Source organism: Gallus gallus, chromosome 2, assembly GCF_016699485.2.
Source record: "Gallus gallus isolate bGalGal1 chromosome 2, bGalGal1.mat.broiler.GRCg7b, whole genome shotgun sequence".
In the NCBI taxonomy this organism is placed as follows: domain Eukaryota; kingdom Metazoa; phylum Chordata; class Aves; order Galliformes; family Phasianidae; genus Gallus; species Gallus gallus.
The window spans coordinates 21,620,274-21,644,096 of record NC_052533.1 but is presented as its reverse complement, the minus strand read 5'-3'; the positions used below and the strand labels follow the sequence as shown (position 1 = coordinate 21,644,096).

The 23,823-nt window shown below is 41.4% G+C and overlaps 2 protein-coding genes across 3 annotated transcripts; both read right to left on the bottom strand.

Annotated features, from left to right (window-relative positions):
- Positions 1-1,710: 1,710 nt before the first annotated feature.
- CLDN12 (claudin 12) lies at positions 1,711-9,161 on the bottom strand. The gene is made up of 3 exons (XM_040693390.2): positions 8,980-9,161; positions 6,770-6,836; positions 1,711-5,852 (listed from the first exon to the last, which is right to left on the bottom strand). The coding sequence occupies exon 3, from the start codon at positions 5,828-5,830 to the stop codon at positions 5,093-5,095; it is 738 nt and encodes a 245-aa protein (XP_040549324.1). The 5' UTR covers positions 5,831-5,852; positions 6,770-6,836; positions 8,980-9,161; the 3' UTR covers positions 1,711-5,092.
- A 962-nt stretch (positions 9,162-10,123) lies between these two features.
- On the bottom strand, positions 10,124-22,066 carry GTPBP10 (GTP binding protein 10). 2 transcript variants are annotated; one of them, XM_040693369.2, is made up of 10 exons: positions 21,673-22,066; positions 21,022-21,215; positions 20,842-20,933; positions 20,147-20,291; positions 17,811-17,884; positions 15,786-15,880; positions 12,798-12,905; positions 12,171-12,248; positions 11,121-11,244; positions 10,124-10,365 (listed from the first exon to the last, which is right to left on the bottom strand). In XM_040693369.2, exons 1-10 carry the CDS (start codon positions 21,943-21,945, stop codon positions 10,148-10,150), a joined length of 1,401 nt encoding a protein of 466 aa, XP_040549303.2. In that variant the 5' UTR covers positions 21,946-22,066; the 3' UTR covers positions 10,124-10,147. The 2 variants fall into 2 exon arrangements, with proteins under 2 accessions (XP_040549303.2, XP_418645.5); XM_418645.8 differs by having other exon boundaries at positions 15,786-15,838.
- Positions 22,067-23,823: the final 1,757 nt, after the last annotated feature.

Genomic DNA, 23,823 nt, shown 5'->3' with positions numbered 1-23,823 from the left:
GCCCTTGCAATCCAGCTTCCCAGTTTCACTCCTCCAAAGAGGCTTTCTAAACCTTCATGCACCCATAGCCCACTGCATTTCTGTTGCCCTGTGTTCAGCATTTACAGCTCCTTTGAGCTGCTGCACTCAAAAGACAAAGCTCTGTCCCTATCAACCTAATACCCAGATGAGCAAACTGACAGGAACACAGATAAGAAGCAGAGTTGAGATCAGAAACCACATGCTTGCTTACCCTTGGATGAGGCCTCTCTGTGTCTAGTTTGATGAATGCTGACACAGCAGTGGAGCAAAAACATAACAGCAAACAAACAAACAAACAAAAAAACCCCATTTGCTGCTGCTTAGTTGTGGTGTCTGCTCAAAGAAGGGATAAGTAATATTACATAGCTGATGAAGCACAGATGCAAACTCAGTTCCTGTGACATAAAGATAGGAAAATCTGCCCTCAGAGATTTGTTTTTAATGAGAAAAGATAGGTGGGTTAGCTTTTTTGGAATGTTAGTACAAAAAAATGGGGCACACCCATGTTTTGATAGAAACTGAGTTCTCTGCTGAGTTCTGTGTTTGTGTCAGCAGTCGATCAGCCCACAGGCTCACAGCAGCTCTCAGATCACAGGCCTGTCCAAACATGGAGCCAAGGAGGAAGTGACATGAGAAGCAGAGGATATCCAGGCATTTTTCCACCTCTTCAAGTAAGGTGTAGCACTGGCAACTGTCTCACACTGTGTGTATTCCACAAGAATTGTTCGCATCTAAACAGTACTTTCCCAAACAGATTAAGCTTACCAGAGTACCAGTTTAAAATACTAGAAGCCAACAGAGGAATTATCAGCAAATCTCATTATATTCATAATATCATTACCCAGACCATTCTGTGAACTTGCAGTATGGCATCAGCATTCCTAATACTCAGTTTGTATTTTGTCCCATGACACTGAACCCCCACAGTGCTGCTGAGCTGAGGCTGGCAGAAGCAGCGCATGATGGAAGAGAGACCTCATGAGCCATTGCTGTAGCCCTGCACTGTCACAAGCCCCTGGGATGCCCAAACAACTCTCAGCTGCAAGGCAGCAGCATATTCTCCAGCTGGCAGCACAGCTGGCACATGAGAGGGAAGGAGGACAGCTAATGCCACCACTGCCTTCCTTGTGCATTCCCAGTGCATACAAAACCAAGCTTACCAACCTTGGAGAAAATTAATTCCACACAGATGACATTTTAAGCTGCATTAGCAAGTTGCACTGGGTGAGTGATAGCTGAGCAAGCAGCAGAACTTACCCAAGGGAAAAGATGGGGTGTTGGCTCTGAGGAAAAGCACCGTGCTCTTCCTTATGTCACACTGCTACTTAGGCTCTGCCGTGGCACTGACGAGATTCCAGCCTGGAGCCTGCAGTATGGCTACAAAATCATCTAGATTAAAGGGGAAACACCATTTTCCACTTTAAGAAAACACGAATTCTGGAACCTTTCACAATAAGATTAAAAGGAAATCGTAAGTAATAGTCAGACTTTCAGAAAGTGTCTTTTTTTTTTTTAAAGCAACAGGACTACAACATTAGGGAGTTAAAAACGCAGTACGAATTATGTATGCTAAGCCTGTTAAGTTATCTGAAACTGCCTGGGAAGTCTGGTGATGAACATCAAAGCAGATAAAATCTTTCATATTCTAATAGTTACTGTTTTCCACAAAATTAAATGAAATAACTGGCATCTGTATGAGAATGTTTTATTAAAAATACATATCTTCTGTTTCACATAAAAAGAATCCACATTGTATGTAACACAACTTTAAAAAATTGGAAAGGAATTACGTGGAAAAACAAACAAACAAAACAAAACAGATTCCCATAAGCCAGAGCACCCAACCTTTGACTGCATGAGCTACAAATTAAAATCCTGTGTTCAAGACCCAGAGTGCCTGTCCAGGAAGGAGCAGCTGGCCAGAGGCTGACGTGCCAATGGCTCCACAGCAGCTCTCCCCTGCCATAGGTACGTGCGGGACATGTGTCTGCTGTGTCCGCTTCAAGCCCCAGGAAGGCTGTTGCTCCCCAGCCCTACTGCTGGGTACTGCAGTTACCTTAGCAAGAGACCCACTGGAGTGGCACTCAGCTCAAGCATTGCAGGTTGGCCACCCCTTCTGTAAACAAGGAGAAAAAGAGCACGGCACTTCCAGCTAACTTCACTTAGGATCCAGTGGCAAATCACATTAACAGCACTGTTGAAAGAGACTCAGCTGTGCTTTCCCGATACAACACGAAGCAATGGCCTTTTTGATGACTATTACCTTAACTACAGCTTACACTGGAATCCATTAACTTTTGGATTCCTGCTTTTCATAGATCAGACTTTTGAAAAGGCATAATTTACAAAGCAACAAGTTATCAGCTCAGGCAGCAGCAAATACTGATTGAAAGTTTCCTGCATATAAACCAAAGTCAGAACGCAAAAGAGTTGTCACAGATGTCTGCTATCTAAACTATACAGAACAAAACACTGGCTGCACTTACTGTCCGAAGAAAGCATTGGCCTGCCAGGCTCTGAAGATATTGAAGATTTGGGTCCTTTTAAAGTCACTCACAGATGTACTCATCACCCCTCCAAAACAGTCATAATGCTTTATAAATTCAGGCTCAAAAAGCATTCCAGACACTGACAATAAGCAGACATTTACTGGCCAACTCATAATTTAAGTAAGGCACAAAGAAGAAAAGACACTGGAGGAGGAAGCAAAGCGAGGTGAAATCACAAAGCAGCGGTCCCTACAGCAGCAACAATGCCTGTTGTTAGACAGCAAGAGTAACTGCAAAGCAAAGTTCCATGTTAAAGTAAAAACAAAAGTGACCTTGCATGGCATTATACATGTTCTAATCCCATACAAATCACGATCTGATTTAAAAAAATGATCCATCATCTAACATCGTATCTTGAAAACTCAAGGGGTACAATGCTTGTGCAACTTCAGAGGCCTATCTTTTTAAGGATTCTTTATCATCTACAATGATTCCTTAGACTACTGCTGTACCAAGCACACTGTCACCTTCTGGAATGGCTTTGTAGCTCCACTGACTGTGCTGGGAACTTACAACAGAGATCAGCTTCCTCACTTGGTCCACTAGTTTCTGAGGCCTGCTGGTTTGCACAAAGAGATTCTTCTCAATATACTGTCATTGCATAGACTGTAACACAACAAGATTTGCCCAGAGGAGCATTTGTTCATATTTCTATTACAAAGGAAATGAACTGATTTTCAAGACCTTATGGGAGCTCACAGAAATAGAATTAAAGGCTTCTTACTTCATTTTATCAAAGCAAATTTGTTCTGAGATTAATGAAATTCAAATATCTGCTAAACTCCAGAACGCTGCCAATCAAAATAACTTTCCATACTGCCATGACATCTTAAAACCCAAACCTCAGTTTGTCAAAATCTGAGCAAGCCAAATAACTGCCTTAACTGTAACAGTGTCCAATGCACTATCAGCACATTTCTGAGTAATTTCAAAGTCCATATTGAAAAGCTTTGATCTCCCAGGGTTGGCCCACTTCGCATTTAAGGAGGTAAAAATGACTTCAAGACATCTCAAGTTGGGAATTTATAACCCTTCCTCACATTGGAAGCTTCTAATAACTCGTGAGCTCACATCTTACAGAAAATAGGAACAGGACACTTTCTCCACTTGGGAGGTGGAAGTGTAGGAAACAACTGGATTTTAAAATAGCTCAGCGTGAAAGGTGTGGAAAAACAGGGCTGAAAAGGCAAAGTCTTAATCAGTAATTGAATAGGCTACAGCATGAAAGTCCTGCAACAACTGCAGACTATAAAACTTCCTGTAAACAGCAGTGGTGAAAAATACACAAACTCATTGTTATTTGTATATACACATTAAAAAATAAATAAATCTAGATTTAAAAATCTCTCCACAGGATCACAGTTCCCTTCCTAGAGAGACATCGATACAGCTTGTGTACAGCATTCTAAAACAATCTTTCACAGCCTTCAGAATTCTTCATGGTTTTCCTCATCCGTCTGTAGTGACTGACGTTTCTCTCCAGAACTGAATAATACTTTAAAGCATTTTTGATCTTAAGCTTGTTTGACTTGCAAATCCATCTTTCAAGTCTTGAAGATGGCATCCAAATAAAATACTCAATCTTTGAAACAGATCTTGTTTTAAATACGAGTCGCCTTTGTTTTAATCTCAAAGTAGATCTAGAGAATTTACTAACTTCTTAAAAAAAAGACTAGAAAGAACATTCCCAGAAGTTTCTAGTCTCCAGTGATTCACAAAACGTTATCGCAGTACAGAAGAACGTTATTAGCTAAATCACTTACTCCTCTCAAAAGCTACTTTGAAATAAAAGGTAATTTGACACTATTTTCTACTTCAGAAGTTCATAAGCAGGCGGCTTTTTGTGTGTGCACTGCAAAACAAAGAGCAGTGCTACAGAACTGAATTAGTCTGACAAATCCCCTTTTTAGTCATCCAGTCTTAAAATACACGCGTCCAGATGAAAGCCCTGCAACCCATTTCTTAATCACCTTCCTGCTCCCACTAATAACACACTTCTGACTACATTAGGTTATTTTCTCATCTCTAACAAGAAACTTAATGAAACTCCTATACCCATTCTCACTGTCTGCACCTGGATAATACACGGCTGCAAGGGTCCATCTACACAGCTCCTCTAATGGGATCAGAATTTAAAAATAGTTCATCAAAGTAGCAAAGAGGTTCAAACCTGCTTTGATCTCAATAAGCAGAAGGATGAACAGATATGCAAGACAATTTGCACGAACAGATACTACTGTAGTGTCCTATCCCAGGATTAGCAGCAATTTTTGTCTGTAGTGAGCTCAGAGGAAAAAGCAAAGAAACAAAGAAATAAACAAAAACTACAAAGGCTGTTCAGGGAAGAACACATGAGAACAGCTTGAGAGATACTTGAGATCTCAAGTCTCCATTGCACTGTATCCTGGGGAAAAATGACCTTACAAATGATTACACCCCGTGCAAGGTAGTAGAGAGAATCAAGCCTGCAATTTGCACGGTTTGAGTGAGCTCAAAAATCTGACTTCCAAGACTTTGTCTCTTTAAGATGTGTGTGTCACAACAGGGATGTCGATTTCCATGGCAGAGAGGCGAGAGCGCGCAGAATATGGCTGAGAGGCATAGCTGTGCATGCTGGGGGCATGTGAATAGAGGGGCTGCCAGAAGGGAGAAGGCAGGCTCTTACATGCACAATACCACAGAAATAAAAGAATAGAAGTGAAGAACAGACCACCAGCACTGGCAATGGCAATAAATACAGAGATGTCAAAGCTAAAGACAGGCTCGTATTTTCTGTTCAGGTAATTGTTGTAAAAAATGACCCAGATTGATGGAGTGAGACAAATTGCACATGCGAGGAGGAATAAGAGGCCAGCCACGAGGTGGCAGCCCGCACTGTTCACAAGGCATTTTGCCAATTTGACGTTTGGCACGCTTGATACGAAGGCTGTGTTACACATGCCAATCATGCAGAGAAACAGAGCTGAGACAGCAGTAAACATACTCAATGGAAGGGCAAACTGAAGAACGCGCAAATCCAGTTGATCAACCGCTGTGTACCACTGTGGGTCGTATATCACACAGTCTCTGCTCCCATCAAAGCGAGCACACTTAATCCAGAGTCCAGTGTAAACGGTCACATTCCTCTCGTTCTTGTTGAACGTGTACAGTCTCATTTGCCTCCAGTTTGGAAGCAGAACTGCTGCAAGGAGTCCAGCCACTGACGCTGTCCCACTGAGGAAGGCCAGCACTGTTGCTGCATGAACATCCCTGCAGCCCATGCCTGCCCACAACAGACGTCTCCTGCAGTTTAACAGAAAAATTAAATTAAATTAAAAAATAAATCAGTAGGTGCAAGTTTGTTGATATAAAACTGATTACAGTTGACTTGTGCTAGCTAAATCAAGTTGGTAGGCAGTAACACTGGCACCTCTATGAGCTTGGGAGGTGAAAACACTACTGAGTCCACGCTTTAATGAGCACAGATTATTCCACAGCCCATTATGATTACTCAGCTGACAGAGTGCTAAATAAGTCTTCAAAGCCAAAAAAAAGAGCACTTTAACGTGCGATTCTATGCAACACTTAAGTGTGTGTCACTGCGTGGGCTTTTACAGAGGCTACTAGGAGGTCAGTCACTGAGTTAGATTTAAGAAGTTCACCTCTCCTCAACTGGCAGCTCCCTCTCTGTACCCTAGATGCAATACCAGAGTGCATGCTCAGTTCTACCACACTGCCACATAAGTAAAAGGGAATTGCTCAGTACCAGCATAATTAGGCCGGGCAGGAATGCATACATGGGCAGTAACCCACAATTTAGATAGGCCAAATTCAGAGCTGCAAGCTAGTGAAAAAGGTTCTGTTGAGTAATTTACTACAATGCTTTTCCAAAAGCAATTAAAAATTCTTCTGCACAACTTCTGCTTTCCAAAGCCTCGCTTCTGCCAGCCAGTCCTGCATTTTGGTTGAGTTCTTTATTTTTGAATGAAAAAATTTTGAGCACTTATCTTGGGGTTAGGAAGGAAAAGATGTAGAAAACAGCTTATCTTCTCGTTAGAGGGCATCAAAGAAAAGTGAATTTGTACGTATGTTGTCTACAATTCCCCCAGCAGGGGAAACTTGTCCCATCCTGCAAATGCTGAAGCTATAGTTACAGCGACCAAGCAAGCAGTAACAAATCCTTGGTTAAGACAGTAAAAGTATAGATTCAGTGTACTCACCAGTGGTGTGTTCAAATGAAGAGAAACCTTAGCAGCTTTTAGTACCAGGAAAAAGCTGTTACTGGATCTAGAAAATAGAGCATGGAGAGTAAGCATTACATTTGTTTCATGCGATGCCAACAACAGTGTTTACACCGCAATTCAGAAATATGAACCTTCAAATATGTTTGCATTAAGCCAACTCCTACAATTTCCTCTTCCATTTAAAAAACAAAACCTCAAGCTACTGTTTTTTGTTTTTTTTTTTCCTTCTCCCAAGACTTTTCCCCATAGGACTCTTCCTTATCTACCTGCCTCTCTTTGTGAAATAGATCAGAGAGGTGGAAACCAACTACTTTTCTATGGATGTTCTGGGATACAAAGATGTTCACCAAAAAATAGAAATCCACACCGTGACACAGAATGACAGTTTCAGATGTTAGGCTCCCAGCTCCACTTTCAGAACAGGGAGGAGAAGCTGAATCATTTTTCTTGTCAAAGAACAAAAGAGAGTCTGAATTGTTTATATACTTGTGGGTCTCTATTCCTTCCTCTACACACAAAGGTTTGAAGGAAAAGGGAAAAAGGCAGAAAACACTGGTGGTGGCTTTTCAGTGCCTGTCCAGCATTTCCAGAGAAGAAATCCCCACCTGGATAATCTTTACACCCACATTTGGGAACAACAACATCAAGTTCCAAAACCAGCTCTGCAGGTCCTAGCAGGAGAATCCCTTCCATGCTAGACAGGTGGGGTGTCAGACCTACAGGCATGTTATTGTGCAGCTTCAAGGACCTAAAGGTGGGCTTGCTGTGCTAGCATGCATGGAGACATAAAGTTCATTTTAAATCACCTATGTAAAAACCTGAAATATAACATTCATACACACACGGTCTCCTGGGGTGAAGCATCAAAGAAACGTCTATCAGACCATGTAGGCTTTACAGCATTTACTCAATTTTACCCCATTTTTTTCATTAAATAAGGAAACAAACTTCCAAGTCCAGAATCCTCCAATATGAATACTATTGTATGCGAGACATCGGGGGCAGACACAGCCAACTCAGGCATGCACTGGACTCCAGCTGTCAGGCTAAACAACCACAACTGCAGTGCCTGAATGCTGCAACTGGGCAAACTATTGGCAGAGGTCAGCATCACCACGTTCTGTTCCACTGGAGAAGAAGAACAGTTTGTTAATTTTTAATCCTTGAGTTCAGGACTCAGAAAAAAAAAAAAAAAAGTATTACTGAACAGGTGGGAGTATTTCTGAGCAGCTTTCAAGTATTTCTGTGCACTTTGCTACAACGTAAGCTAAGACAAACATGCAGATCTCCCTCTGGAAGTTCACACCCTCAAAAGCATCAGCCAGTAGTCACGAACAAGCATAATTAAGTAGAAAATGACAGAAGGGCTGTGCCCAGCCCAGTCCCTCCCATTACCTGGTGGATACCTGCAGTCACCAGCTGTAATGCACATATATAGCACAGGCATGGAACACCCAGCTCAGGAAGAGCTCAATTTCTGCAAACACAGAGTTCCTCCCTTTCCCTGTCACAGTTTAGGACACCTGCGTTCTGGTGAACAACCTGGTGAACAACCACCACCCTCGGCCACTTGGGAACAAGTCCAAGGGAAAAAAAGCTGCTTTGGCCAGGGCAGGCGAGGCCTTTTTCTGCCTTACATTTCAGACTCCAGGTTCTCGCAGCCAACGCACCTCACAGCTCTCATAACTGACTCATAAGAACTACCAATCCTAGTGCCACTTCAGGGACGGATTTTACCACAGCTCCTGTTGTGAAGATCCATGTTTAAGGTACTACGAGCTGTGGCCCGCTGACCACAAGGAGGAGCCGAGAGCTGCCCCGTTTCTCCATAAGTAGAAGCGGCCGACACAGAGTAACTGCTGCCAGTCAACACTTTTCTTCTAAAAATCCCTCACACGGTGCCAAGTTCTACAAGAACCCCGTTAAAAATTAAACCCAGACGCAACAGATCAGACGTAGCATCCTTAGCTAATGCGTGGGGAGCTTTAAGAAAGCCGACGCGCCCTCACCAGCCGATGAGGACAGCGGACGGCGCCGGGCTGCACCGACCGAACCGGACAGGACCGGACCGCGCCTGCAGCGCGGCGCCCGCAGCCCGGCCGCACGGCGCCCACCCCACAGCCCCTCCCGCCCACAGCCGCGCGGCTCCTCGGGCACCGAGCCGCCTCCACCTCCCGGCCGCCCACCTCGCCGTCAGGTCGCGGGGCCGCGCAGAACGAGCACCATAGCCGGGCTCCTCCCGCCGGAGCGGTCTCTTTCCTCTTCCCCTCGCGGGAGGCCGCGGCCCGTCGCACTGCGGGATTGCAGTCCGGCGCCGCCGCAGTGCCGGCCCGGAGCTCTGCCCGTGACTACAGCTCCCAGCGGCCCCGCGGCGCCCCTCCCTCAGGGCGGGGTCCCTCCCCTCAGGGCGGTGCCCGGCCCGCCTGCCGCCATCCGCCTGCGCGGCGCTACCGTAAAACGATGAAGGTAATCGCGCTGATAACGATTATGAACAACGGTAGCCCTCTTCACAGCGACTGCTTTTAACAAGGTTGAGAAAGGCAGGATTTCACTGGTACAGTCATAAAAACAAGGATTGAAGTTGAGAAGCATGTGATGAATTCGGTCTCATTTTAAATGCAATCAATAGAAGACATCCTGTACAACAAACGACTTTATTTTAATATTTTACCTTTTAAACGTGCTGCTTGTAAAAACCGTTCCCAAAACACGGGACTCTGCCGAAAAGCAGCTCTCATTTTCTCTACATCTCCATAAAAGAGAGAGCTGCCAAATTAGGTTTGGGAATATAGGATCAGGGTTTACATAATGAAGAGTACAGCAGGCACCAGCAGGCGTGGAAAACAAACCAGCAGGCACCAGCCTTGCTTCTCCACGCTCCTACATGTTGCTTTCTTGTGACTACTTATTTGTCTTCTCCTTTAGATCTTTAAAAATAACAAAAGCCCACCATCTGTCAGAGCAGCAGTACCGGTTCACCTCTGAAGCAATGAAACCTGGAAGATTCCTCCATTGGAGATTTCCCCAGGTACCTCCATGGCAAAAGGCGCAAGTGGTTCAAGTTGCTCCTCTGCTACCTCCCCAGCTTTCATTTCCTCTTTCCACCCAGTGTGGCAAACATTACTTCAGGGTTCATCAGCTGTTAGGCAATGCTTTGAGCTGTGCTTTGTTCTCTACTTAGTTCAATCAGTACTGAAAAACTGTTTTTCGCAGCTCTACCTAAGCACCAAAAGGAACTGAGGCAATGTGGCAGAAAACGGCAGCGGTGGTAGAGGGAACAAAAATAAAAAGGAAGGTCTACATAGCAGTGAGTTCATGAAGGTACAAAAATATATTAAAATCTAGCCAAGAATGCTAGCCTTTATTCATTTGTTCTCCTGAAGTGTGTAAAAGTAATAGTTTCTTTTTCCGATATTCTTCATTCTCCTGCTCTGCTTCCTCATCCAGTGATCTTCTTACACATGCTTTTAGTTCCTCAATTCCTTCTCCAGTATATGTAGATATAGGAATTATCTCTCTGAAATCAACTGTGTTCTCAGGAATCACTTCTTCCTCTAGTAAGTGTAAGAAGTCTGAAACATCACAGTTCAAGAGTTAGCAAAAGCTCATACATTGAATCACTACAAAGCCCATTGCATTTAGAAAGTAGACTTTCATCAATTACAACAGAAAAACATAACTGGAACTAAGGTAAGAGTTCAGTTTGCTTAATTAACCTTAAAAAAATAGCTGTCTCAAAAGACAAGCACTAACAGAGCCCTTGCATTGTCACATACTTACACTATCACAAAGGCCATATCTTTATTTTAAGATGCGTATAAAGAAACTCCAAGTTGTAGAATATGCAACATGTGTGTAAGAATCAGGAAAGCTTAAAACCATCCTTCAGGAAATAGAATTCACTACAATGTAACAGCAAAATGGACAGAAGCCTACATAGGACTGCCCAGAATCTTCACATGCCTTGGTCAAAGTCATGTGATAAACTGTATATCTATCAGTGTCTCTAAGGGGATCCTGAAAGGTCATTATTTGGTACTCATGACACCTAAACTGGAAATTAACTCTCCCATATCATATCTAGGCAAAGTCTTTCAGGATCTCTGTTTTATTAAAATACCTTCCTAACAGCAAAGCCAGCACTAAAGGTACACAAAAACAGAGCTCTATATGCAGAAATTTGTTTTAAAACATACACAATCTGTGATTCTGTGAAACAATAAATTTAACAACCAATTTCCACTCAATTTCAAACAACAACTTGCCAACGCAGAGTTACTCCAATCTTATTAGATACGTTAAAGATAACTGTTCAAAGTTAATTTACCTTCAGGATTCTGTAGTTGTTTCATAAGTTCATTCAGGTTATCTTTTGCACAAGGCAAATCCATTTTATTAATGGCAAGAAGTGCAGGCTTTGTTAGAAGTTCTTCATTGTACAGCTCCAATTCCTTAAAAGACAAATACATTTGCCTGAATAAGTGTTTGTAGCTTAAAAAGTGCTGCTTCTATTTTACCTATTCTCTCTCACTGACTTAGATGTCTAAACAGATTCTTTGTCTAGGCAGCTGTAAGGGTTACTCAGGAGCTCAAAAGCAGATGTATTAAAAGAGTCTGATATAAGGAAATGTTCAGTCTTTCGGTGATCTTTTTTACTACACAGATAATTCAGGTAAGCAGGCTGGATGATTCTGAAACACTCCCTATAAAAGAATGATGGCTTTGTTTTCATTTTTCTGTTCATAAAAAAAATCATACGTACAAAACATAAGGAAATTCTTGGTAGCGTTTTCTGATTCTTGAGGATTTTAAGCACAGATAATGATTTATACCAGAAAAAAACCACAATCATGACTCAGCTGAAAGTAAACAAAGCAACAAGCTGGAATTCTGAAGACGCATCATCTAAAGCTGTAGAACTGAGAAGAACTGCTAAACTTACACAATATAAGCTGCATCACTTCAGTCAGAAGCAATGATAAGAGACAGAAACAATGAATGTCTGCAAAGCTGAGGCCTGTTGTTTCATCTCTATTAGGCTATACGGGTTTAAGGCAGAGAATTAACTACATCCACATATTCCTACTTCCAGAAGGCTAATAAATTGGAGAACTGAAAAAGCTTTTCACCTTCACTCAACCATGACAAATATCCCAGATCAGTGAAGGAGCCATTAAGCACAAAGTAAAGCATTTTCATCAGACAGTTAAAACAAAGATTTTATCATTTATGAGAATGCTCAACTTGTTAATTGATCCTTGTATTGATTGAATTGAACCTAGAAAACACATGAACATTTGTAATTTCTTCATTAAAACTACTGCTTTCTTGGCTCAACATACAACTACAACTGACAGTTAGGATGATAAGAAGTTACCTTTGTTAGAAGCAATACTGTTTCAAAGGCTGTTCTGAACTGAGTCTTATTAGAGAGCTGAAACCCAGAAATATCAACCTGAAAAAGTTACAAGAAATAAAACAAAACACTTAAGCTTAGTGTTATGAAATTATGCTACAGTATCAAGGCTCTCTCCAACAGCTACTCTGCAGTACAACCTCTGTGAACATGTCCCCATTCCTGGGCAAATAACAGAGGGCAACTACACACCAAAGTAAAACCATAGGCACTGGAAGCACAAACTAGTTGGGTCTGGGATGAGATGGTCCTCAGTGCCCTCATTTGCAAACCCTTCTTTATGGGAAGACTGGGGGGAAGGGAGTAAAAAAAAAAAAGAAATTACCCACCAGCCTTAATTATTCTTGGAACACTTCACAGCCCTAAATTAATCGTCAAGTTTTAATAATGAATTTTGCTTAAAGATTTAAGTTAGCATCAGACAGTTGTTTATACTTTCTATTCTAATAACAAAATAATAGCCATATTTATTACAAAGTGTGCAAGTTACAAATGATTTCTGAAATTCCAACTATACTGCAATTAAGATGCATTTTATTTACTACCCTGTCTTTGATTTCAATATGCTGTAGATTTTATTCAACTTACGACTAAGAGGAGGTGTTTGGTTCTTTCCACATGTTTGAGAAATTTGTGCCCCCTCCCCTTGTTCTGATGTGCACCTTCAATCAGCCCTGGGAGATCAGCTACTAAAATCTAGGAAAACAAAAGTTTCAAACAAAAGATTTCCAATAAGCAGAAGTGATTTTGAACTATTAATGTCTACTACAGCTATATATAAACAAAATAATCCAGACAAAAAAGACAAAGATGTCTACTGTGAGAGGCTCCTTTTAGAAATATGAACTCCTCGGAATTGTGTGGGGGATCAGTTCTCTGGCACTACACATTGGCTTTTTCCATGCATTTAAAACCCATCATGGGAAGCAGATTTAAACAAAATGCTACCATTCCACAGTCATCTTGCTCCTCACGTTCTCCCTCTGTTTATTTATAGCTGTCCACAAAGTAGAGGCATAAAAATGTCTCTGCAACATTTACCCATTACCTGAGAATAAAACACATTCTAGAAACTGGGAAAATTAGGCTATGAAGTGCATACAGAATTCAAACTGTCACCAGAAAAGAAAATGAAGCCTGCTCCTCGTGGCTACAGAAAATTGCTATGTCAAATACAAACCCACTTAACACTGCTCCCCTGAGCATGAGAAGCTGCAAGTATTTATCTTCTGCTCTTCAGCTGAAATGAGATTTTTATTAGTGTACCAGCTGCCAACCAGAGCCCAGCAGGAACTGGCAAAATGAACAGGAATCAATGTCTCTGCTGGTTGGGAGCGCTGTGTGCAGCTGTAAAGAAGAGCTAAGAGCTAATAAAGAGCAGAATCTTCAGAAACCCCACAACTACCCAGCAACTCATAGGAAGCCAAGACACAGGGGGAAGTGAAGGCAAAAGTAAGGGCTCACACCTATCTGACAGCCATTTAGACAGCAGCTGGATTCAGTTAAACAGGGTTCAAAGCCAGCACACAGTAAAATTTCCAGCATGCAATCCCCGTTCTGCTACAAGTGAGTTGCACTCTCCCTTACCAGTCTCACTAACTTTTTAGCCATTATGCATTTCCCAAGCACTTCAAGCCTTGCTTCAGACTTTTCCATCTACAGGGACATGAGACACAGTTGGGTGAACTGCAGACTTGTAAGTAGAAATAGGGAGAGAATAACTACTGGACTGGAATAAAACCACCCGCATCCTGACGTGATGCGTTTGGTTTCATGACTCGAGTTGGTCTTCCAAAGAACATTTTTATGGAGCTCAAGGAAACTCAGATTCTCTCAAAACAGTACTTGGTTCAGATATTCTGGTACAATACATGAAAGGTTCTGACAGCTTTCATGATCTGCTGCTATGAGCGGAACCCCAGGCTCATACTCTCTACTTTTGTGTTGCTGTGTATCAAGGTCCTTTTGCAAGTAGTACATAACTCAGTTGGCCTTTATTTTTTGTAATGTACTAAAATAAAACAGGCACTGCTACATATCTCTTTAAAAATCTCAATGTTCTCTAGGAAAATAAAAAGATACAGTGAGCTAGCCTCCCCTAAACGATACAGGACAGCCACCTCACACACTGCTCTTAGTTGCTCCCGCTGTTTTGTTTTCAGCAGTTGCAACACTGCGAGCCAAATTACTTCCTCCCACTCACAGATGCTCAGTGCAATCACAGCCACCAGTTCCCTTGATTTTAGGAAAGAGGTATGTCGTCCCTATAGCTTTTATATAGCACTCAGCACTGGTGCCTAAAAGCCACAAAATGCAGAATCAGCCAAGGCGTAAAGGTCATTGGAAATGATAAACCAGCTGCAGAAAAGAACGTCAGGAATACGAGTAGCTCTCCTGCTGGAACATAATACACCAGTAAAAACAAGAGCTCCTGATTCATAGCCGGTAGTTTTTCAAAGGCTACTATACAAACCAGCTTATTATTTGCAACACAGCTTTCTAATATGTTACCTGTAACCAGCAGATAAAATGAATAAACACAAAGTTTCCTGCCTGAATTTGTTTCCATCTCTGTAGAGCACTGCCCACTTGAAAGGAGATAACACAGTTTTCTGAGAAAGCTGCACTTCATATATTCCATAGACTGATGGGTTTGTCTGAACTTGAACACAAACTGACTGAAAGCCTGCACATTTTAAAAAGCCTGGCAAATTAGATTTCCTTCCTTTAGTACACAATAATGCTGAAGGTTGGTAAATGGAAGTTTCAAGTACCAGCTATCAAATCCCCTACGATTATTGCTTCTGAAAGGGAAAAGGAGTTTGTCTTTTCACATCTGAAGGGTAAGCCTTTCCAGTTAACTCATGTGAAGACCTTTTATGCATTTGTCTTTTATCTCTGAAGTGATGATCTCAGGACCTCCTGTGTCATACACTTAAAAACAAAACTACATCAAAGATTCAAGCCTGAGGAACTAAATGTTTGCTTAGCCCTACATGGTCCAACTCTGTACCAAAATCTGCTAGTAAGAACCTTATTTTGCATTGGTTTTCCTCTCCAATGTTTGAATCCTCAGAAAGCATTCAGAGTGCCCCATAATTACCTGACGAGTTACCTGAAGATGCTAGGTAAAATTGGGATCACAAAAAATGAGGCAGTCTGTAGCTACCACAAGGGGAACTGGACCCAGCTACCCCTTAGGGATCACACTATTCTGGCTGCTCATGCAGTCACTCTCACTTCATTTTAATTTTGCTTTTTATTTAGAGGAAAGAAGAAGTTAACCCAGAAAGGCAGTACATGAAGTTGCAGTAACTGTATTCCTTTTCATTCACTACTTTGAATCTGCAGCTGCTGGACAAATTTGCTCCTATTTAAAATTAATTCTGAGAATAACTCATTCATCCCTGAGCCCTCCACACAGTCAAAATGTGCCTCTTGTGAATAAAATAGCAAATTATTCTTCAAAACATTTAATCAGCTCCTAAACTTAACAGGAGTAAGCCAGGACACAGCAATCTCATTCCCAAACACAAACTCACAACTTTAACAACCTCGATAAACCTTCATACCAACCTGTTTAAAATCTTCATACATGATCTTTCCTAGCTCAGGCTGTATCGTTGTAACTATGATAGGGGGAAAAAAGAGAGGAGGGGAAAGAAACAAAACTGTTTTTATTATTAAAAAAAGTTAACATTCAAAAATATTTCAATGTTGCACAACTTTCTGACTTTAGATTTACATGACACAAGTGTTCAGCAGCAGAAAAGGCAAGCAGAGTGAATGGGAAAGGAATATAGAGAAAAAACTAAGAATAAAATTGAACTAGTCTATAACCCCATGGTTCATCAGATCTTGGCACTGTATGCAGTATTCTCTCACCCCAAAAAGGGGATAGAGAACTCAGAAATTGTTGGACTCAAAAGGGTTATTGAGAGCATGGACTAGCTCCGAATAATAGTTATTCAGTTATATAAATGGAATAGTTAAATTAGGAAATGCAAGTGAGCTACGATTCTTCTTAGAAAAGACTGTAGAGAATCAGGAGCTACATGAGTAGGTCAGCAGAAATTATCAGAAGTCAAATCCTTGTACACCTCTACTATAAACACTAGGGACCATCATTACAAAATACGTGGCAGCAAACTCAGAACACAAAAGAAGGGGAAGGTGGTCTTCAAACATGCAGTTAAAGCTTCAGTACCCCTTGCCAAAGACACACGGATACTCAAAACAGTCACTTATGGGCAGACTGGACAACTATATTGAGGATTACTAAACATACACAAACCGTGTACAGCTTAGAAAGTCCCTAAATCACAAATGTAAGCTCACACAGGGGAAGTATCCAAAGTATTTACTATGTACTTCTCTTCAATCATCTGCTTCTGGTTTCATTCAGAAGGCTGCTAAAAATCTCTAACGTTGCATGGTTATCATTTCTTTGTTTCCACCTATAATATTTCTATTGTCTTAATTATCAGAAACATCAACATTATTTTAAGACAGGCAGCATGTCCCAATACCATTGGCAGCTTTTAAGTTGACTGTCAGGAAAACATAGGCTCTGTAGTCATGTTGTTAATGCCAGGTATAATGGTAGCTTACTCGAGCAACTTTAAAACAGAAATGATGGAGACAGAGAGACAGAGTAATGGAGATCAGAAAGACCAGAAGGATCAGTGTGGTGTTTTTATGTCGTTCCATTTAATTACTTGCAGAATTGATGATGATGCAAAGGCCTGATGTTTTAATCAGTAAATCCAAAACTACAGTCTGGAAGAAAGGGAGCATGGGCAAACATCTGCAGTCTTCGTATGTGAATCTACTATAGTTATTTCAAAGTGCTATTCTTCACTCAGTTTGTTTTGCAAGTCATTTGCTTAATTAAATAATTTTGACTAGCCTCCAAGTTTTCCTCAGTAATGTCATCAAACAGAAACCCATCACATGGACCTCTCCTCATGCATGAACTCTTTCACGTGATTACTGGATGTCTCTGTAGATTTCAACACATCTATTTAACACACAGCATCTGAGAGAGACCGTGAGTGAGGACAACATCTTTTCACAGGTAGAACTCTGGATAAATAATCGAGGCAAAATACAGGCAGAAGCAGCACAGCACACTGAATTAATTCTTTATTAAAGAGTGTTCAGATGGCTAATCCTTAGAAACATAATAATAAAGTGTGTCTTTCAGTAGATAGACTCAAAACCAAAGTCTTACTCTGTTGCAAGAACAGGTGGTAGCTATTTCCAAAAATGCTTATGCAAAAGAACACGATGCTGCATATTCAGTAGACTGAGGGTACTGCTCCCACAGTCTCAAAGGAAACAAAAAGGGATGATACTAAAATAAATAGACCTTGTATTAACAACTTCAAGCACTATGAAGGTGCACATGTGAACAACTGAGGTCATAAAAGGAACTAGTAACTAGAATGGCAAGCAATTTCTAAAGGTATCTGGTATAAATCATAATCTGTGCAACATATTTAGCAAGCAACACTGTTATCTCCTGCTCTTTATTACAAACCTGTATTATAAAACTTGCTCTCATGAAATATTACACTAAAAATAAGACTGTGAACTTACATGCATAATTTGCAATCTCAGGTTTGGCCTGAGAAATCTTGCTTAGCAAGGATGATTTTCCTGCATTTGGAAACCTAGAGGGAAAGTCAGGATTTATACAGTGAATAAACACATGTGATACTTGTATATTTTACATTACTTGGTTAAACTCAATGCTACAGGTTCATTTATGACCTTTTAACACCTTTGTTAAACAGTTACTTTCTTTTTTTTAAACCAAATTTGAATCTTTTATTTAATAAATTCATTGATGCATTCCAGGGCTGCAGGAAGTGAAGTATGTGAGGTATCTGCCTAGTTTTTTAAGGTAACAAAGTTGTAAGAGTGATCCTGAAACTACCACTGCTTAGCCATGAGAAAAGAGAGCTCCAGGGATCTCATCAGCGTAAATACCTGAAAGGAGGGTGCCAAGAAAACACAGCTCTTTTCAGTGGTTAACAGTGCCAGGAAAAGAGGCAGTGGGCACAAAGTGGAACAAAGGAGACTGAACGCCAGGCAGCACTTCTGTGCTCTGCAGGCGACAGAGCAGTGGCACAAGCTGCCTAGAGGCTGTGGGGCCTCTTCCTTCGTCACCTGGATGTGGGCACCTTGCTATGGGTGGCCCTGCTTATTTTAAAGAATCATCTGAGATGTAAAGGACACAACAGTTTTGATCCCTGTCAAACATGAAGTTGTAGTCAGAGTCTATAGTTTTTTCTTATAGTCACCTGCTCCACACAGGAGACCACACAAGACTTATATTCCATCCAAGTTCAGTTATTCAGCACAGTGCTTCACTGCAACAGGGATCAAAGGAAATGGAGTCTGCATGCAACTGATTATTGGCCACAAAGGTGTTGGTACAGCAGAATGTGCTAGACAAAAAACTCTGTACTCTCCACCTAAACACACACACAATCATAACCTGTTAGCAAGGACAACCAATACAAAAAATAAGACTAATATTAAATTAAGGGGCTTTATAAAGGGGCAGTTATCATAGGCTTGTAAAGGCTTTCTTCAAAAAGATCAGAGACACAAAGACTCTGTTAGAACAGAACATTATTCAGGGTAATTTTAATGCTCTCTGATATTGAAAGGTGCCTTAAAGACAGCCTGGAACATTACTCTGGTCATCTCCTCAAGCACGTATTTTGCTTCCACTGAGGCACAATATCCTCTTTGAAGTTTAAATTGCAACCTACACTATACATCACAACCCGTACCCAAACTTGAGGGCCCTTCCTAAAGCCTAGATGTTTTCAGACCTGATTTAATAGCAAACCACTTACAAATCTACTGAAGTAAAAATAATACACTCTACAAGATCAAAGTACAATCACAAATTATCAGAGGTTGATTCATACTCTCAACAAGAAAATAATCATCTCCTCAAATTAATCGATCTTTATTTAATGATTTCTGAAGGGGAACTATCAGATAAAACACAAGCTAAAACGTAGGGCTAAAGAAGCACCACAGAACTCCTGTATTATGCACAACTCTAAAACCAAAATATTCTGTATAACATACTCCTGGAAATCAGTTGAAAATGATATAACTAATATTTCTGTTATTAACAGAGCTACCGAGTTATTTGTAATAAATAACAAAGAAAAAAACCTAGCTGTATTCAGGGTTCCATTCTGTGAGGAGATATACAAATTAAAGCACTTCAGCCTAAAACCAGTTGCTTTTACTTTACAGTCTTTACAGATTTATTTATTTATTTTTTATGAATAGGGACTGAAAGGGAAAAATAATGCCAAGCAGACCAACACTTACACAATCGTAGTTTGTTAGAAGCTCTGTCCAAATAAATGTTTACCTGTGTTGTTAATAAGCAGCAAAACTGAAAAGCATCAGTGCAAAACAAATACAAACCCTACCATTCTAGCTTGTAATTTCTTCCTTCCCACATTCCATGCTGTTTATTGGGAGAGCAGGCTACGTAGCCTTCAGCACTTTCTTTAAGACTACTACTGAAAGGATCCACTTGTGCCAGTACCATAAGGTAGAAGAGCCAATATGGATACTGCTCTTAGCTTTGTTTTGTACTGACTACTTAACGTACAAATCTTCGCTATCAGTACTTTGAGAATCACTGCAGTTGCTAAATTCATGTATGTTAAACTGATGACCACAATTAACGAGGTATAACCAACATTTGCCATATTTTAGAATTAATTTTAATAGGTTTTAAGTCCTTATTTTTACAAACTTGAAGTAACTGAAGTGGCAAAGTTATAACGACACTCAAACTCCAGCTCTGTAATTTCTTTCAGATCCTTTTAGAAATTTACTGCTTTGTTTTTGATGTCAGTTCTCAAACCACAGCACAGGACAGCAGTACTCACCCAACTAAGCCCACGTCGGCTATAAGTTTCAAATCAAGATGAACAATTCGCCTCTGGCCTTTGCAAGGCAAGAAGTTTGTGGCCAAAGAGCCACCGAGACCTCCCCGAGCTGCCAGGAATCTCTCTCCTGCTCCGTTAAGTTCTCCTGAAAACAAATCAATTAGTGAAAAAGCGTAATCCCCTGCAATGGTTCAGGTGTGATTTCCCATTTCAACGAAGAGTCTTCCATGCTATTTTACAAAGAGATATCTCTACTGAATGCGCTCTTCCTGGTAATCAGCAAGTGCTACTTTTTTTTTTTTTAATAATAAACATTTTAGATAACCTGAAATACTGACACTCAGCAAGGATGTTCATGTTTTTAAGCTACGTCAGTAAAGGCAGTGGGACACTTAACTGAGCTTAAGAACACAACATTAGTCCAATGATAGATCACTATGGCTTGGAGCCACAGGAAATTGTTGCAACAAATGTTCTTCTGCTACATACAGTGATACAGATTAACTATTACTAATTTCTGGAAGGGGTCTCTGCCTGTCCAGCAGTTTCTAAGTGTAATTTTTGTCAACTTCTGTTTGGCCAACAAAAAACAAAATAGAAGTTTTGGGAGTTGTGTAGCATTAGAAGTCTACAAGATGCTACTGATAAGTGATGTCATATACTGGGATATATTAAATGAAAGCAGAAGTTCTTACCAATCTTCTTCCCATCATCATCAAGAACTGAAATCCCTGGAGGCACATGCACTTCACAGTCTTTTCCTTTTTCACCTTTCAGTGCTTTAACACTGGGAAAAATAAAGTCAGGCTCAGTAACTTAAGCATTTTGCTATCCAGGGAGGACAGATGCTAACAACCATCACCAACCAGACGAACCTGCTGTTGGCTCCTGTTCCAGCCACAAATCGCTTCTGTGGGTACCTCGCCTTAATGCTCTTTAGGGTCGATCCTTCCTGGGCAACGAACCAGACATCGCCGCCTCGCCCTCCTTCCCCACCCAGGCGGGGATAACCCATTCCACCTGTTCCTCCTCTCACATACAGCCGCAAATCATCAATGAAGTTTCCATACTACGAAAGCACAAAGTTTCCCATCAGCATTTCATTCTGTTTACCTTTCATTTTAAAGTCACTAGATAAAGCGTGGCTGAAATGCCTTACATAGCACTTTTCCCTGGCAATAACGTTCCGAAAGTGGACACAGAATAGAATCATAGAATCCCTAAGGCTGGAAAAGCTCTCTGAAATGACCCAGTCCAACCCCCAACCCACCCTGCACTCCACACCCACATGCTTTCCGTGCAGCCCTGCCGGGCAGTGGGCTGCGCGGGCAATGGCCGCCATTTCCTCCCTAGTAACGGGGCAGCGCTCAGGTCGGGGCACGGACACAGAGCCCTCGCAGTACCGGAGCCCCAGGTGTGCAAACGGGGAAGACGGCGAGGCCTCAGGGGTGAAAGTGGCCACAGCAGCCACAAGGAGGGCCGCGCAACCGCTGAGCCCGTCCTATCCCCACCCGCCCCGCACTGACCCTCCGCAGCAGCGCTCCTCCGCACCGCACCATGCTGCGAGCCCCCGCCTCTCCCCAAGCCCGGCGTGCAGCAGGAGGGGCTCGGCTCAACCTCCAGCAGTCGCCATCACCGCAGCGGCGCGGTGAGGTGAGGCCGCGGTACGCATGCGCGGCCCTTCCCGCCCCAGGAGTGGAGGGTTTGCATCCTTGCATCTCTCGCCCGTTACGTGATGAAAAGAAAGGTTTACAAATGTGTGTTGTGCCATGTACGCTCGTATCAGCCCAGCGGAACATTTACGCAACGCCCAGGGTTTGTCCCGTTGTCATCCGAAATCTGGAAAGAAAACTTTCCAACTCCAATGCGGTGTTAGAAATCGGGATGCCTCTGTTCCTCACAGCACGTACCGGATGACTTGACGAGTAACTGCGCCCCCTCAGGGTTCGGGTTCTACATTTAAACGGTTAAGACATACATATCCAGCACTTTTACTATTTTTATTTGAAAAATATTCATTATTTTTCAAGGGCTCATTAATATATGCTAATGTCCCTCTGGGCATGCTCAGTAGTACTAGGGTGGTCGAGTGCCTATCTATTTCTTCCCTGTTTTCCACCATCAGCTTTGTCACAGGGGCCTTTGGCTGACTTTCAGCTGCTTTTCTCCAATTTGGAAAATCTCCATTGCTTATTAGGCCATGGTGGGCAACATTTAAAACTATATGTATGGAATCCAAGGAAGATGTCCTTGCTCCTATTGGGTGCAAAAGATGAAAGTATTCTTTTATGACCCCTGTGCTTCTTGTGAGGCAAAATCATTGAGGCAAAAGATAAAAGTATTCTATTATGTCCCCAGTGCAAAACTGTTGAGGAAAATATGACTATTCACCCACCAAAGTTGAAACAGAAAGTTTAGAACTATCACTCATGGATTCCTTTTGCTGAACTAATATGCTGGTTCTTAAACTAATGTGCTAATCCCTATTCCAAAGCAAAGCAATCTGTATCACCATCAGTTGCCATCTTCAGAATTTGCCTGAGTTGTTTCATGGCCTAGGGCGAGATTTGGAAATGATTTACAAAGTATAAGCAAAATAGGAGCTACATAGTTTAATTCTTCTGTGCATTATTGTGATTTATTTTGGACACAATAACAGTTAGGCCCAATACCGGGATTCAAAAACAAGACAAAACAATAAAACAATAATAATAATAGTAAAAATACCTAAAAATATTTCCATATAGTCTTTTAGATGGGGCAACGGAAACAAGGAAAGGGTTCATTTTTAAATGAAGCCAGGAAAGAATGAACAAAACAAACAAACAAAACAAAAAATCCAAACTCCTTGTATTTTCAGCTGACCCCGTCTGACTTAAAATTCTATTTATTGTGCAACGGGATTATTCAGAAAAATGTGCAGAAGTGTGGCTGATGGGCCTGGTGGCTGCTGACGATCTTGATTAATGAAATAAAAATATACTTCAACTGAATAAAATTTTACAAAGTGCTGCAAGATGAAATGCTTTTTTTTTTTTTTTTTTGTCTTGTAGTGTCATGTTCAATGGGATTCTTAGTAGTATTTTTAGAATGCCTGAGTCATTTTCATGTTCCCTTTCTTTCCACCTACATGTACAGTATGTATAAATACAATCAAAAGCTTTTGACTCAGTTGATTATTACTGATCTACTTCTTCTGCCATTTCTTGCTATTGTTACCAATCAACAACATATTCTGTTTCAGCTTAAAATTACTTCAAATTTCTACCAAGTGAATGAGTTTGTATCATACTGTCATGGAATTTTAAAAGCAGAAGATTTTTCAGTGATATAAATGAGAGCTCAGGAAAGGATGTGACCAGCTTCTATTGAGCCTCAGTTAAACCCCCCCAGATCAGAGCATGCCTGTCCTGAGCACACGAGTGACTGAGAAGAAATTACTACAGCAACAGCAAGTGTAAAACCCCCTGCCGTGCTTTGGTAGGGATGGCATCCGAAATGCTGAAGCAGGTGATACGCAAGAACTAGTAGCTGCTTTTTTTCAGCGGATCTATTTAGGATGTTACAAGATCTCTTAGGGAACACCAGCCTGCCCTCCAACTTTAAGCATTTATCTGAAGTATCCCAGTGAGTCCAGTGAGTACCAACTGCCTCTGTGCTGGGTGGAGGGAGCCATC

What these genes read in the sequence shown, in the direction of transcription:
- GTPBP10 (XM_040693369.2), bottom strand. Translation starts at nt 21,945, where the DNA reads ATGTTCCGCTGGGCTGATACGAGCGTACATGGCACAACACACATTTGT. An exon ending in GCCGACGTGGGCTTAGTTGG is followed by an intron (nt 17,885 to 20,146) that starts GTGAGTACTGCT and finishes CTTTCCCTCTAG; the next exon opens with GTTTCCAAATGCAGGAAAAT. An exon ending in CCAAACACCTCCTCTTAGTC is followed by an intron (nt 12,249 to 12,797) that starts GTAAGTTGAATA and finishes TAACTTTTTCAG; the next exon opens with GTTGATATTTCTGGGTTTCA.
- CLDN12 (XM_040693390.2), bottom strand. Translation starts at nt 5,830, where the DNA reads ATGGGCTGCAGGGATGTTCATGCAGCAACAGTGCTGGCCTTCCTCAGT.